This window comes from Stenella coeruleoalba, assembly GCF_951394435.1.
Source record: "Stenella coeruleoalba genome assembly, chromosome: 11".
Classification (NCBI taxonomy): domain Eukaryota; kingdom Metazoa; phylum Chordata; class Mammalia; order Artiodactyla; family Delphinidae; genus Stenella; species Stenella coeruleoalba.
Window position 1 is genome coordinate 4,049,505 of NC_137157.1, and position 14,605 is coordinate 4,064,109.

A 14,605-nucleotide genomic window follows, 5' to 3' on the forward strand; every position below is an offset into this window, starting at 1 on the left:
GGCTCCCCTGCCTCCCCCCACCCACAGCCTCTCCACCTCGCCCGTGTGTGCTGGGATGCAGCTCGGGCAGGGGGTGCGTGCCCAGGCCCCATGACTGAGCCAAGGCTGGGACACGGGCACTGCGCTGCCCCGCTGGGGGACCCCGGGAGCTGCTGGTGTGGCCTAGGGTGTCTCCTGGCCTCCCTGGCCTCCATCTCTCCACCTGTAAACTGTGGGCAGGGGGAGGTATTCTCCCACCCCTTCTAAGCTCCTGGGAGCCTGAGGGCTGAATGGGGTGGTGGTGGAGGGTCTCAGAGGAGTGGGGGAGCTTACCAGCTGGCACTGTCCCACTGGCCGGGCCAAGGACTCAGGAAGCCCACCCTGTCCCATGTCCAATGTCGGTCACAGCAGCACCCTCCAGGGGCTTTCCATGTTCATAGAATAAAATCTAATATCGTCCCCACAGGCTCCCAAAGTCACCATGGAGTGGCTGTCTCTTCTGCATCAAACCATACACACGTGGCTCCCTCCTTCCCTGTGACCTTAGCATTGCTGTTCCCTCTGCCTGAACACTGTTCCCTGCGCCTTTGCATGGGTCATTCCTCTTGTCATATAGGACTCACCTTCGGCATCCTTCTTGAGAGGGGCCCGCACTGGGCATCCTCCACACAAGTCCCTCCCTACAGCCACCCGCCCTGCTGTCCCGTCCGTGGTTCTGACCGAGGCCCTCTGCCTGCACTCCCTGTGAACCCTCCCAAGCCCGCTGGTCCCCTGGGCTGTGATGTGTTAGTCTTGTCCCGCTGTATGCTTAGCCGTGGGCTTGGGGATGGCTAGGGGCTGAGGGCCTCCTCCCTAGGGCCCTGGGGTTGGCCAGGAGGGCAGGCCATGCTTGGTGCTGGGATGGTAGCAGAGGAGTGAGGGAGGGAAGGGTGAGAGATGGAGTAGGGTGCCCGGGCGTGACACATGCAAGCCTGGGTCTCAGGCCTGGTCAGTGAGGGGGCAGACAGACTGTATGGTTTCCCTGTTCCGGTGGGTGTGGGGGGAGTGGTCCGAGCATGGACTCTGGGGTCCTGGGTCAGATCCCAGCTCTGTGGTCAGCCTGCCGTGAGGCCTTGGGCCAGTCACCCGCCTCCTTTGAGCCAAGCATGCTCACTGTGAGGTGGGGCCCCTGTGAGAGTTTAAATCGAGTAGGACAGGTTGTATGCAATGCCCTAAAACCATCAGATGCTGTCTGTTTTTAGAACAGCTTCACTGAGGTATAACTCACATACAGCACAATTCAAGCATTTAACGTGTACTGTTCACTGGTGTTTACTCACAGGTTGTGCAACCATCACCATAGTCAATTTTAGAACATTTTCATCGCTGCAAAAAGAAACCCTTAGCCACCATCCTCCAATCCCCCTCGCCCTTGGCAACACTCATCTGCTTCCTATCTCTGTGGATTTACCCATTCTGGACGTTTCATATCAATGGAGTCATACACCATGTGGCTCTTGTGTCCGGCATCTTTCACTGAGCATCACGTTTTCAAGGTTCCTCCATGTCGTAGCCGGTGTCAGTACTCCGTTCCTTTATATGGCTGAAGAGTGTTTCATTGTGTGGAGAGACCACAGTTTCTTTATCCATTCGTCCGCTGATGGACATTTGGGTTGTTTCCTCCTTTGGCTATCGCGAATCAGGCTGCTATGAGTATTCACATACAAGTTGTCGTGTGGACACGTGTTCATTTCTCTTGGGTACATAGCTAGGAGAGGAATTGCTGGGTTAAATATTAATAGTAACTCTGTATTTAACATTTTGAGGAACCTCCAAATGGTTTCCATAGCGGCTGCACCATTTTCCATTCCCACCAGCGGTGCACGAAGGTTCTGATTTCTCCACGTCCTCGTCAGCACTTGTTAGTGTCTCTCTTTGTATTTTAGCCATCCTAGTGGGTGTGACGTGCTGTCTCATCGTGGCTTTGATCTGCATTTCCTTGATGGCTAATGACGTTGAGCATCTTTTTTTGTGCTTAATGGACATTTTTTTTTTTTCTTTTTTTTGCGGTACGCGGGCCTCTCACCGCTGTGGCCTCTCCCATTGCGGAGCACAGGCTCCGGACGCGCAGGCTCAGCGGCCATGGCTCACGGGCCCAGCCGCTCCGCGGCATGTGGGATCCTCCCGGACCGGGACACGAACCCGTGTCCCCTGCATCGGCAGGCGGACTCTCAACCACTGCGCCACCAGGGAAGCCCTAATGGACATTTTTATACCTTCTTTGGAGAAATGTCTATTCGGGTCCTTTGCCCATTTTAAACTGGGTTGTTTGCCTTTTTATTACTGAATTGTAGAAAATGCGGTGTTTTTTCAAAGAGGGGCAAGTACAGGTTGGCAGAGAGGCAGGGTTTGACAGATCTGAGCTGCGTTGGCCACGAGCACAGGAACACACACGGGAGCACACACTTGCTCACGCTTGTAGGAACTGCATTTGTGCAAACGTAAGTCCAGGCATATGCCCAGGGACACGGGCATGGGGACACATGCAGAGGTACACATGCATGGATGCCTAAACCTGTGTACACCCACGGAGAGCCCATGTGTGGTGTGTCCCACACGTGTGGGCGTGAAGCTCACGTCAGCGACCCTCTGTGTGCTGGGGCCAGGCCTGCCCACCCGGGACCACACGTGGGTCCCCTGACGTGGTGACTTGGCCATATAGAGCAGTCATCCTTATTTTGCAAAGTGGGGACATCGAGACATAGAAAGGCCCCTTGATTGGTCCAAGGTCACCCAACTGGCCAATTTTAGGGTCTGGACTTAAACTCGAGGTCTCAGACTCTGAGCCCCTTCTCTGGGGCTTTGACCTCACCTCAGTCATTCTGGAATGTCAGGTCTGGGCTCCCCGACTTCCTGAGCCACTGTGTGACCTTGGGCAGCATGCTGCCCCTCTCTGGGCCTCAGACTCCTTGTCTGAGGAGTTGCACTGAGTGGCTCGCACTGGATGGTCCCTGAGGCCCTCCCAGCCTCTAGGTGCCGGGTCCCCAGCTCCCCTTCTCAGAAGGATGCAAGTGCTTTTCTCACCCTGCCTCCCCAGGCCCGCAGTTAATCGGGTCATTATGAGCTCAATTAGGGCTTTTTGTGGCTTTCTAAAGATAGTGTGCCAGGCCCCTACGGATGCTAGGAAGTGGCAGGTGGCTTTGAGGAGACACTGAGGAGGGTGTGTGTGCCTGGGGCCTGGGGAGGGCCGGCACAGCCCCCAGCTCTGCCCTGGGGGGGTAAGGGGACCTCTGTTCTGCCCAGGCCCCCGCATGACCCAGGAGCCACATTTGTCCCCTCCAGTAACTGCTCACAGAGATCTGCCTGGTCCCCAGCGTCCTCATCGGGGTCAGGGTGAGGGGACAGCCGGGTGGGCTAGGCCCTACTGACCCAGGAAGACCCTCTTTCCCTGGGAGTCAGGTCTGGCCGGCACGGAGCGGGGCAGTGGGGGTGCGGTTAAGTTTGAATAACCAAGAGCAAAGGGAGAGCAGAGCTGGCTGGCCCCTGAGCGGCCGGCGCCTCAGTTTATCCATGGGGCAGTGGTCTCTGAGGGCGTGGCTGTTGTGGGTTCATCCGGAATAGGCATGGAGGCGGCAGCTGGGCAGGCGGACTGGGAGGAGGCTGTGGACAGCACAGAGAGGGGCCTGGGCCTGTCCTGGGGCCCCTGCACTGTACCTGGGCTTCCCTGGCCCGCTCAGTATTTGGTGATGCTGAGGGCGATGCCCATTTGTGCTGTTTGCTCTTAGAGCTGCTCCTGGGGCCGTAGGGCGAATGGGGACGCAGGCTCAGAGAGGGTTTGTGACTTGCCTGGGGCCGCAGAGCAGCTGTGAGAATGCAAGTCCAAGGCTTTCTTGCCTGCTCCTCCCCGAGTCTCCCCGTACCTCCCTCTCTGCTTTCCCGAAACCTCGGGCCGGGGCCCCGCGTGGCTAATGGAGCCCACCTTGACCTGTCAGGTGCCAGACGCAGACTGCAGAGCCCCGTTGCTGGCTCTGGTGTCTGGGGGTACAGATCCACGCTGGGGTGGCTCTGGATCCCAAGAGGGGCCCCCGGGCCTCCCAAGTCTGAAGCGTACCCCCAGGACAGCTGCTGGCCCCAAACAGACCATCCTTGCTGCCTTCCCCCAACTCCCCACCCTCATCACCAGACAGAGCTGGAGCAGCCGCTGTGCTCAGACGGCCATTACTGCTACTGCCTGGAGCAAATCACTTCCCGCCTTTGAGGCTCGGTGTTCCCCCCTGCGAGATGGGTCTCATCAAGAGGCTCTATTCCGTGGGTGGTCGTGGAGATAAAAGGAGGTGATGGGGCTTCTCTGGTGGCGCAGTGGTTGAGAGTCCGCCTGCCGATGCAGGGGACACAGGTTCGTGCCCCGGTCTGGGAAGATCCCACATGCCGCGGAGCGGCTGGGCCCGTGAGCCATGGCCGCTGAGCCTGCGCGTCCGGAGCCTGTGCTCCGCAACGGGAGAGGCCACAGCAGTGAGAGGCCCGCGTACCGCAAAAAAAAAAAAAAAAAAGAAGGTGATGAATGTAGTGCGTCCAGCCCCAGCCCTGCTCACATGAAGACTCGGAATGATGCTGCAGGGTGGGCGTACCTGGAAGAATCAGACACGGATTCTACCCACCACCCCTGCAGCCCGCGGGCACCTGGCAGGGGCCCCGAGGAGGGCCCTCACCCCAATGGGGCTTCCGGGAGCAGGGGGCCTCCCAGCTGCGTCCAGAGCCTGGGCGAGCTGCAGGCACGTGGGCGCGCAGGCAGGGTTCCCAGCAAGGAGGGGGCCCGCGTCCCCCAGCGCGGGCCGCAGGGAGCCAGGCTGCTCCTGTTCCAGAGCAGTGGCGTGCACCGGCTGCTGCGCTTGACCAGGTGGGGCTTGATGGCGTGGTGGGCGGGACGGCTGGGCTCGAGGGCATCTCTGAAGCTTGGGGAGCCATCGATGTTTGCTGGCCCTGGGGCACGGGTTCAAGGGGCTTCTTTTTTTTTTTTTTTGCGGTACGCGGGCCTCCCACTGTTGTGGCCTCTCCGGTTGCGGAGCACAGGCTCCGGACACGCAGGCTCAGTGGCCATGGCTCACGGGCCCAGCCGCCCCGCGGCATGTGGGATCTTCCCGGACCGGGGCACGAACCCGCGTCCCCTGCATCGGCAGGCGGACTCTCAACCACTGCGCCACCAGGAAAGCCCAAGGGACTTCTTTCTAAATCTACACACTGGCTCCTTCTCACCCTGGAGGACGTGCAGGCGACATGCCAGGGATTCCAAGCCAGCCCCTGTGGTGATGGGGGAGGGGCCCGTCTCATCCCTCCACGTCAGGCACACTGTGACCTGGGGCCAGTAACGAAGCCCTCTGAGTCTGCAGCCACGTCTGTGAAATGGGGCCACGGGGCTGTCGTGAGCATTAAATAAGATGTATGTGCAGAGTGCGGGCACGTGGGAACCCCTCCGTCCAGGACCCCACCTCATTCTCCTCGGTTCTCCCTAGACTGCAGCGCTCTCACTGCTTGCCTCCCCTTTGTCTCCATGGTGAGATGAGAGGGTTTGGCTCATTAAAAGCAAATAAAAAAGGAATTAGTGGGAGCGGCAGCCCGGTGAGTAACTGATGAGTAACCGGGTCTGAGCTGAGCAGGGCAGAAACCAGGCGGGAGCAGAAAGCCTGGGAGAGGGTTCTGTGAGATGCCCTCCAAACACATTGGCACGGCAGGGGCGCCTGCTTGGGGGCGTTAGGTCGGAGGACGTGGGAGTCCCCCATCTGGCTGCCGATGGGGAGGGAGAGCGTTTGGGGAAGAAGAGGGTCACGGGCAGGGCTTCCGAGGGCAGGCCGCACCGTGCTCGCCTAGGCAGGGCTTGGTTGTGGCACTTTTAACGCCGTTGGCCTGGCCTCTTGGTGTGATTACACAACTGGTGGAGATTTCTAACCCCTTGCTGGGCGACTAGCTTGTGACACGCCCACTCTGAGGCTAGCTCTACCTCCCCAGAGCTCCCCGCCGGCGTTCCCCTGCCACTAGCGCCCCGCCACCACCGCACGCCTGGGGTCCACAGATCGTCCAAGTGCAGCATCTCCTCTGCAAGGGGGCTGTGCACACCTCTTCTCCTGCCTCCTCCTGCCCAAGGTCACCGAGCTGCACGGGGGCCAAGCTGGGGGCAGGATGGCCTCCGGTGACCTGCGCCCCAGGCCCCGAGTCCCTCCGTCTGCCTCGTTGGGCTTTGATTCCTCTGCCTGGGCTCGAGTCCGGCTTCAGCCCCTAATAGCTAGTCTCATAACTTCTGTGTGCCTCAGCGTCCCCCCCTGTGCGCCTCAGCGTCCCCCCCTGTGCAATGGCAATAAGGATGAAACCTGCCTCGCACGATTGTCGGGACAGTGCGATGAGAACACGTGCTAAGGGTTAGAGGGGTGCTGGTGCCGTGACAGCAGGTGAGCGATGGCGTGAGGAGGAGAGAAGCGCAGCTCTGCTGATCCACTTTCGAAACAGTTCCAGGACCCCACCCCTTGCGTAGCCAGAGTGAGCTCCAAGATGCACATCCTACAGCCTCGTGCCCCAGCACCTGCACGGAAAGTGCCCGCTGCTGCATGGGACAGCTCTGGCCACCCACAAGCTGGCTCCCCGGGACCTCGGCCACCTCTTTTCTTATTGCTCTTGATCTCAGACTTGTGCAAGCAACAGAAAGTCGTTTCACACCTCTGCACCAGGAGTGTGCACCTACCACCCACGCACCACACAACTATATACTCACACGCTCACGTACTCAGACACCATGTACTCAGTCACGCACATCACGTACACACACTCTCACGCACTCATGGGGAGTTAACTCATACTTCTTGGTAAGATTTATTTTAAGATGTCACCTCCTACAGGAAGCCTTCCCTGACTCCACCCCCCGCCCTCCCTTAGGAGGTTCCATGGTTCCCTGTGCCCCTCCTCGCAGAGCACTGTGGTCCCCTCCTCTCCTGGAATCCCCATACGAGTTCACCGCTGCTCCCCCGCCCATGTGCAAGCTTGTCGCAGGCCCTGCTGGGCTTGGGTGACACCAAACCAACAGCGAGGAGTTCAGTAATCCACTTCGCACCATCCTCTCCCTGTCCCTGTGTCTGTCTGGTGCTCCCGGCTGGTGGCCTGGACGGTGCAGGGACCAGGGCTCCTCGGTGATCCTCCAGGAGCCACTCACTGTGCTGAGAGAGGCTTCTTACAGAGCGGTGGCAACAGAGCGGTCCCCACGCGGGAGGTGGGAAGTGTGGGCAGGAAGGGCCCACCCAGGAGGAGGGGCTGGATGTCCAGCAAGGCCCTGGGAGGGCAGTGCCGCCCTGTGCCCTTTGCAAAGATCCCCTGATCTTTCTGGGGAGGAAGGGATGCCCGACACCACCTTCCATCAGCTCTTCTCAGAGGATGGAAGTTTCCAGGAAGCTATGGCCCCTCCGAGACAGCAGAGGCCAACCAAAGCCTCCTCTGCCCTGGGTCCCGGAGACCAGAAGGTCTCACCCTGGTCCTCATCCTGAGTGGGAGAAACCCCGGGAACAGGGACCCCAGATAAGTGAGCCCCCCAGGGAACAGGGACCCCACCGAGGGTGAGACCCCCAGGGTAGAGGAACTCACTGAGGATGAAGCCCACCCCGGGACAGGGACCCCACCAAGTGTGGGCCCCCCCACCCTGGGGACAGGGACCTCCCTGAGGGTAAGCCCCCCAGGGGAACAGGGGGGCTCTAGGTGAGCCCCCCTCAGCTGGTTGGTGGGTGAGGAGGTGGACCCCAGAGCACACAGTCGGCGCCCAGCACGGGGCTGGGCATGCAGTTGGTGCTCAATGGATGTTTATGGAATGGGCCTAACTTGACCCTCCACCCTCCCTCAGTCTGGGGGGATGACGCCAGCCCCCGACAACAGGGAGAGCACCGAGCACGCAGCGGGGCACGCTGGTGCTCGCGGGGCACAAACACAGGGCTTGTGCAAGGATGGGGTCGTGGGTTTGCAGTGGCCACACCCCGCTACTGCTGATGGCAGGGCGATTCCCGCTCAGCAGAGCTTGGCTTTGGGCCAGTCGACATCACTGAGCTCTGTACCCATAGTGGCAGGTGCTGGGGACCACACAGAACCGGCCGTGGCCCACAGGGAGCCTCTGTGCTCGTGGGCAAGGTGAGAGGGGCTCAAGAGACTGGGGCCAGGATGGCAGGATGCACAGGCTGGGGGCTGTGGAAGATAAAGAATGAGAGCTGGACCCGCTCATCTGAAGGGACTTTGACCCGTGTGGAGCTGGCAAGTCCCAGTGGTAGGGCTAACCAGGTGGACAGTGTCGAGAGCAATGAGAGCATCAGACCTGCCACTGAGGGAGATCAGGCAGCCCGGGCTCCCTTCTGGCTGGTGGTCTGGGAAGGCTGCCTGCAGGAGGAGGCATTGGAACTGGCCTTGGAAAGTTGTTAAAATTTGGGCATGAAGGGGAAGGAAATAACACCGAAAAGACCAGGAACCGTCCAGGAGCATGTGAGCAGTACCGGATTTGGGTCGTTCTGGGTGGCGGACGGGGAGAGGGGGCTGGGGGTCCAGCTGGACATGGACTTCAGGCTTGGACGGCAGGCCTTCCCTCCTCAGCTCAGGCAGAGGAGAGGGAGGGAAAGTGTGTGTGTGGGGGGGGGTGCGGAGCTGCACTTTGCACCTGCCTGGAGGGTGGCTGGCGGGTGAGGGAGGTCGGGAGGACCGGCACCTGAGTGTGGCAGTTCAGAGACCCCTGAAGCAGGCAGGGGTGTCAGAGGAGAAGGGAGATTCAGGAGGCCAGGGCCTGGCGATGGGGTGACAGTGGGTGCTTAGAGAAGGAGAGAGACAGACGGCAATGAAGGGCTCTGGCGCCACTCTGAGCTGGGGCGATTCTGTCTGGCTCCTGGCTGGTGGGGTGGGTGCCCCCCAAAGGGATCAGCACAAGTGGCTGGTTCATGAAGAGCAGCGCTGGGAGGCTGACAGAGGCCCAGACCCCAAACAGCCCCTCCCAGGCCCGCCCCGCACTGCTGTCTCCCAGGAGGAAGTTGGGCCTCTCCAGCCCAGGCTTCCGGGACAGGAAGAGAAGTGTCTTACATGCCGGCGGCAGGGCCGTGGCATGCATCGAGTGCCCACTGTATACCGTGCTCACCACAGCCCTGAAAGGTGGGTTCTATCGGCCCCACTTTGCTGAGTGAGAAGCTCAGAGAGGCTAAGGGCTGAGCCCAGAGTCACACAGCCGGCCGGCAGCAGGAGCAGGGCCCAGCACTGGGTCCCCTGAGCCCACCGGGCCGGGACCTGCGGGGCTTCACCGTCCGCACCCGCCCCCTCCCCGCAGGGAGCCGGGAGGCCGCCTTCACGTACGCCATCACCGCCGCCGGCGTGGCTCACGCCGTCACCGCCGCCTGCAGCCAGGGCAACCTGAGCAACTGTGGCTGCGACCGCGAGAAGCAGGGTTACTACAACCAGGCCGAGGGCTGGAAGTGGGGCGGCTGCTCCGCCGACGTGCGCTACGGCATCGACTTCTCCCGGCGCTTCGTGGACGCCCGCGAGATCAAGAAAAACGCCAGGCGCCTCATGAACCTGCACAACAATGAGGCGGGCAGGAAGGTAGGGCGGGCACTGGGCGGGGCGGGGCGGGCAGGCCTGGGTCACGTGTGACGGCCGCGTTACACGGGGACGCTGTGGCCCTCTCTGAGCTTTGGGCCCCTCTCCTAGCGGAGGGAGTTGGTGAACTGAACCCTGGAAGTGCGGGGTGGGGAGTGCTGAGCGCAAGCCGTCACTTCTGTCCGTCCCAGCAGCCCGAAGAGCTGGGCCTTACTGTTCCCATGGCAGAGGTTTGAAAACTGAGGCCGGGAGTGAAGTGATGCCCGCGGCCCCCAGCTGGTGGGCGGTAGGGGTGAGACAGGGATCCTGTTTGCACACAAGGTGGGAACCGGGCCTGACCTGGGACCCAAGGGTGAGGGGAGGCCCCTGGGCCACAGTCCATGGCCCTGCCCTGCTCCTAGAGGGGTCTTGCCGATATACGATATACGAGGAAAGGCTTCCCGGAGGAGGCGGCCTTTGGCTTAGATTGCTGTGAGAGACTGGAGGAAGGGATGTTCCCAGGAAGCAGGAACAGAAGGGCAGAAACTGAGCTGGGGGCTCTTGGGCAGCCAGCTTCATGCGTGGTGCGGGCCGCAGAGTGGTGGGTGATAACCGAGGACATTCAAGCCGGGACGCACTGGGGAAGAACTCAGGGCGAGTCCAGCCCCGCCCCTGGGAGATGAGGGCCCCAGATACTGGGCTGGGAGGGGCGGCCGCCATGGCGGCAAGATGGCCCGAGATAGGGTAGCCAGCCAAGTGGAACGCCTCTGGGTCTGGCTCTCCAGCCCGGGGGGCTGCACCCAGGGCGCCAGGGCCTGTGGGGCTCTGCAGGCTAGGCACGACTCGCCTTTCCAGGCAAAGAGTTGAAGATGCCCTCTGCCCCAGGGCCCAGAGCTGGGCTCGTTCACTCTCGCTGCCCCTTCTGTGTGCCAGGCGTTATGCTGGGTGCAGGGTCAGGGAGGAGTGAGACATAGCCTTGGCCGCGGGAGCTCCCACAGCTCCAACTGGGGCCACATGAGGGGAGCAGGGGCTGCACCCAGAAACAGTGAGAGCCCGGGGACCTGAGGGAGGGGTAGCAGTAGCTTCCGGGAGGCAGTGGTGTCCACGTACCGGAGCTGAGAAGAGCAGAGGCAGAAGGAGCTGGCACCTGTGAGGTGTGGGAGGGGTGGAGGGGTGTGGGAGGAGTGGGGGAGGGGTGGGGAGGGTGGGGGAGGAGTGGGGGAGGGGTGGGGAGGGTGGGGGAGGGGTGGGGGAGGGGTGGGGAGGAGTGGGGAAGGGTGGGGGAGGGGTACTGCAGATGGTTCCGGCCGGCGGGAGCACGAGGGGTGGTGACACAGGGCCTGAGAAGTAAGCAGGGACCAGTCCAGAATGGGCCTTGAACGCCAGGCCCAGGGTTTGACTTCATCCTGTAGATGTGCAGGTTGCCATGCAGCAGGTGGTTATTAAATTATTGTCAGATGAACAGATGAGTGAAGAAATGAGTGACAGCCTTTGTCTCTAAGGAGCTCACAGACAGCACATAGGCCCCATTCTCTAGGCACAGGGTCCGGGAGGGCAGAGGAAGGAGAGATTCACTTACATGGAGGCACCAGGAGGGCTCGCTGGAGGAGGAGGTGTGTCTGAACTCTCAACTGAACTAGCCCCCCCACCCCCCTTTGAGCCTCTGCAGTGGCTTAGGTCTTGAGCAGGGGCTTTCCCACACCCCTGGGAGGACGGTCTCACTGCCCCCATTTTACACATGGGGACTCGGTGGCAGCAGGGGGTGGGCGGGAGGGGGTCCTGCCAATTGACAGGTGATGAAAAGGCATAAGGGAAATGGAGGCTAGCAGGATTGGTTCCCCGGGGAGACAGGAGGCATGATAATAAGGAGGCTGGTGAAGGGACCTGGGCCTGTTCAGGGGGATGAGGATGGAAGAGGGTCAGCATGTTGGGGGTTTTGGACTGGGGTGAAGCCATGAACCTGGAAGCCATGAACTGAGGAGAAGGAGATTGTCAGGGGCTGGGAGAGCAGATGGGCAGTGCAAGGGCCCATCAGGGACAGGGCAGCCCCAGGAAAGGCCTCTAAGGTGGTCAGCAGCCGGGATTCTCCTGCCAGCGCTGTCCCCAGCTGTCTGTGAGGCCCTGGCTGGCCCGGTCCTTCTGCTGAGTCAGTCTTCCCATCCGCACAGTGGGTGTAATGCACCTTGTGCCCCTCCCCCACTGCCTCTCCAACAGCCTCGACCCTGTGGGGCTGTGCAGCGTGTTTGTGGTCTGAGCCCTTGGAAGAAGCCAACGGTGGTGGCCACACAGTGTCCCCGGGGGCTGATCATGGCAGTAGAGGTGGGGTGGGTGTGGCTTTTGAGGCTTCCTAGAGAACTGAGTCCAGACCTTCACGGGTCATCCCAGTGCTGGGGCACCCTGGCCCCATAATAGAGCGGCCAGGCCCACCCCTCCACCCCCTCAGGGCCACGGAATTCAGCAAGTCACGTGGAGAGGAAGCTGATGATGCCACAGCAAAGTCCCCCAAACTGCGTGGCTTAGAGCAAGAGAAATTTATTCTCTCATAGAGGCAGAGGGCCTAAATCAAGCTGTCGTCAGGGCCAAGCTCCCACCACGGCTCCGGGGAAAGACCCTTCCTGCCTCTTCCAGCTCCTGGTGGCCCCAGGTGCTCCTTAACTTGTGGCCACATCATCCAATCTCTGCCTCTGTCTTCACGTGCCCCCCCCCCCCGTGTCTGTGTTCCCTCCTCTTCTGTCTCTTATAAGGACATGTGTCCTTGGACTTAGGGCCCACCCTGAACCAGGATGATCTCATCTCGAGTCTTACTTACATCTGCAAAGTTCCTATCTCCAAATAAGGTCACCTTCTGAGGTTCTGAGTGGACATGAATTTGGGGGGGACACTCTCTTAGCCCACCCCAGACCGGCACATGGCCCACCGCCTCCCTGGTGGGCCAGGGCTGGACAAGCTGAGACCTGCTCAACTCCTGGCTCCCTCAGGACTACGGTCCATCAACCCTGTGACTCCCCCTAACTTGACAGTAACTAACCACTGTCCCCAGAGTGTGGGCCGTCCATTATTCTGTAAAGAATCCCGGTCAGCCCTTTTCTGGAGCTCCCCCATCCACCCCCTCCACTACCTAGGGTGGTGGGGCAGGGGTGAGGCCCAGGGGAGGGGCCCTGCTCAGCCACCAGCTCCTCTAGGCAAGGGTGGGTCACACTGCACCCTCCCAGGTGGTCTCCTGGGGCAGCGGGACTGGCGCCACCGTCACTGTCACTCTTATCGTGAGGGCACTGGAGACTGAAACAGCACATTCTTGAATCCTGTGATCATGTCCCGGGAGAGGCTCAGGCCCTGGGGACCCAGCCAAGCAAGGCTTCAGCCCCTTGCTCTGCAAACAGCTGCCCGATCGGCTTCATCTGCTGACTGTCACACAGAATCTGAACGTGGAGGGAACGGGTGGAGGGAAGGGGCTCGGGGCAGATGGCAGAGCGAGGTGTGGGGCAGCTGTTCTGCAGCCGACGTGGGCATCCCGATGGCCGTTAAGCCTGGACCACCTGACTGGCACAAATGCTAGCCTGGACACTCCTGCCAGGTCTCTGGCCATCACCACCTGTCTGAGGAGGCACCTCCGGGGTCAGCAGCCTGGGGTGGGAGAACTGCTTCCCGGGCTGGGGGCTCTGAGAGGGCTATGATCTGGTCAGCTCCTGGCCCGGGGGCATCACGGCAGGCAGTGTGGCCAGGGCAGGAGAAGCTTCCCGGCCTTGAAGGGTAGATTAATGGAGGGAGGGGCTTTTGGAGGAAGGGGATGGTCCAAGCAAAGATGAACATGGGGTGGGGTTGAAGGAGGGAAAGGAGAGGTCTGACTGCGATGAAGGGGAGACAGGGGAGGGGCAGGGGGCAGAGAAGAGGTCCAGATATGCTTTTCCGGGGTGAAGGTCCCACCCTTCACCCAGATCCCCATACCCGACTTGTGGCCAGTGCCTTCCACCCAAACACCCTACGGCACAGTCACCAAGCCCTGCAATTCCAGTTCTGAGTGTTCCCCAAACCTGGCCCCTTCCCCTCCTCTCGATATCGGGGCCGCCCCACCTCGGCCCACCCATGACAGAGCATCACCCTTCCTTCTCCTTCCTCCTCCCTTTTCCCCAGCTTCTCCTGTCTCCATCCCCAAGCCACCAGCCTCACGTCATGTTCACTTGGGCCGAGTCTCCCCTTCCTTGCTTGTGCTGTGCTGCCCTGGCTCCCCCTCCTTTTTGTCTAATGACCTCCTACTCCACCATCAACACCTAGTACAGGCACCGCCTACTCCAGGAAGCCCCCCACCCTAGGCAGCCTCCCCCTCTCACAGCCCCTGCACTTTGCTGCTTTGTGTGTCGGTTTCTTCCTGTTTCCCACCTGGAGTGTGAGCCCCGGGGTTCCTGCCTCGGTCCAGGGCCCCGTGTGGTCAGGGCTGGGAAAGCGAGGGGGCGGCAGCCGACACCGTGGGAGTTTCTGTCTTTCTTTCATTTGTTCATTCATTCATTCATTCACTGAGGGTCAGGGCTGGGAAAGTGAGGGGGCGGCAGCCGACACTGTGGGAGTTTCTGTCTTTCTTTCATATGTTCTTTCATTCATTCATCCACCGAGGTTCAGGGCAGGGAAAGCGAGGGGGCGGCAGCCGACACCGTGGGTGTTTCTGTCTTACTTTCATATGTTCATTCATTCATTCATTCACTGAGGTTCAGGGCAGGGAAAGCAAGGGGGCGGCAGCCGACACCGTGGGTGTTTCTGTCATTTGTTCATTCATTCACTCACTGAGGTTCAGGGCAGGGAAAGCGAGGGGGCGGCAGCCGACACCGTGGGAGTTTCTGTCTTTCTTTCATATGTTCATTCATTCATTCATTGACTGAGGTTCAGGGCAGGGAAAGTGAGGGGGCGGCAGCCGACACCGTGGGTGTTTCTGTCTTTCTTTCATTTGTTCATTCATTCATTCATTCACTGAAGGTCAGGGCTGGGGTTCTGGACCAGGGGGCAGAGGGTGGCTAAGACCCTGTAGGGCTGGGCTGTCACAGTGAGGCCAGCGGGAGCCCAGACAGCTGACAAATGGCCCTTG

General features: G+C 60.7%; 1 protein-coding gene across 2 annotated transcripts in view; it reads left to right on the plus strand.

Annotated features, from left to right (window-relative positions):
- WNT7B (Wnt family member 7B) overlaps window positions 1–14,605 on the plus strand; it is a gene marked incomplete at both ends in the record, with an annotated part of 50,115 nt that overhangs the window by 34,366 nt on the left and 1,144 nt on the right. For both annotated transcript variants that reach the window (XM_079938206.1, XM_079938207.1), the window contains one exon: window positions 9,284–9,555. In XM_079938206.1, coding sequence (XP_079794332.1) covers window positions 9,284–9,555 — 272 coding nt within the window. The remainder of the gene's footprint in view (window positions 1–9,283; window positions 9,556–14,605) is intronic.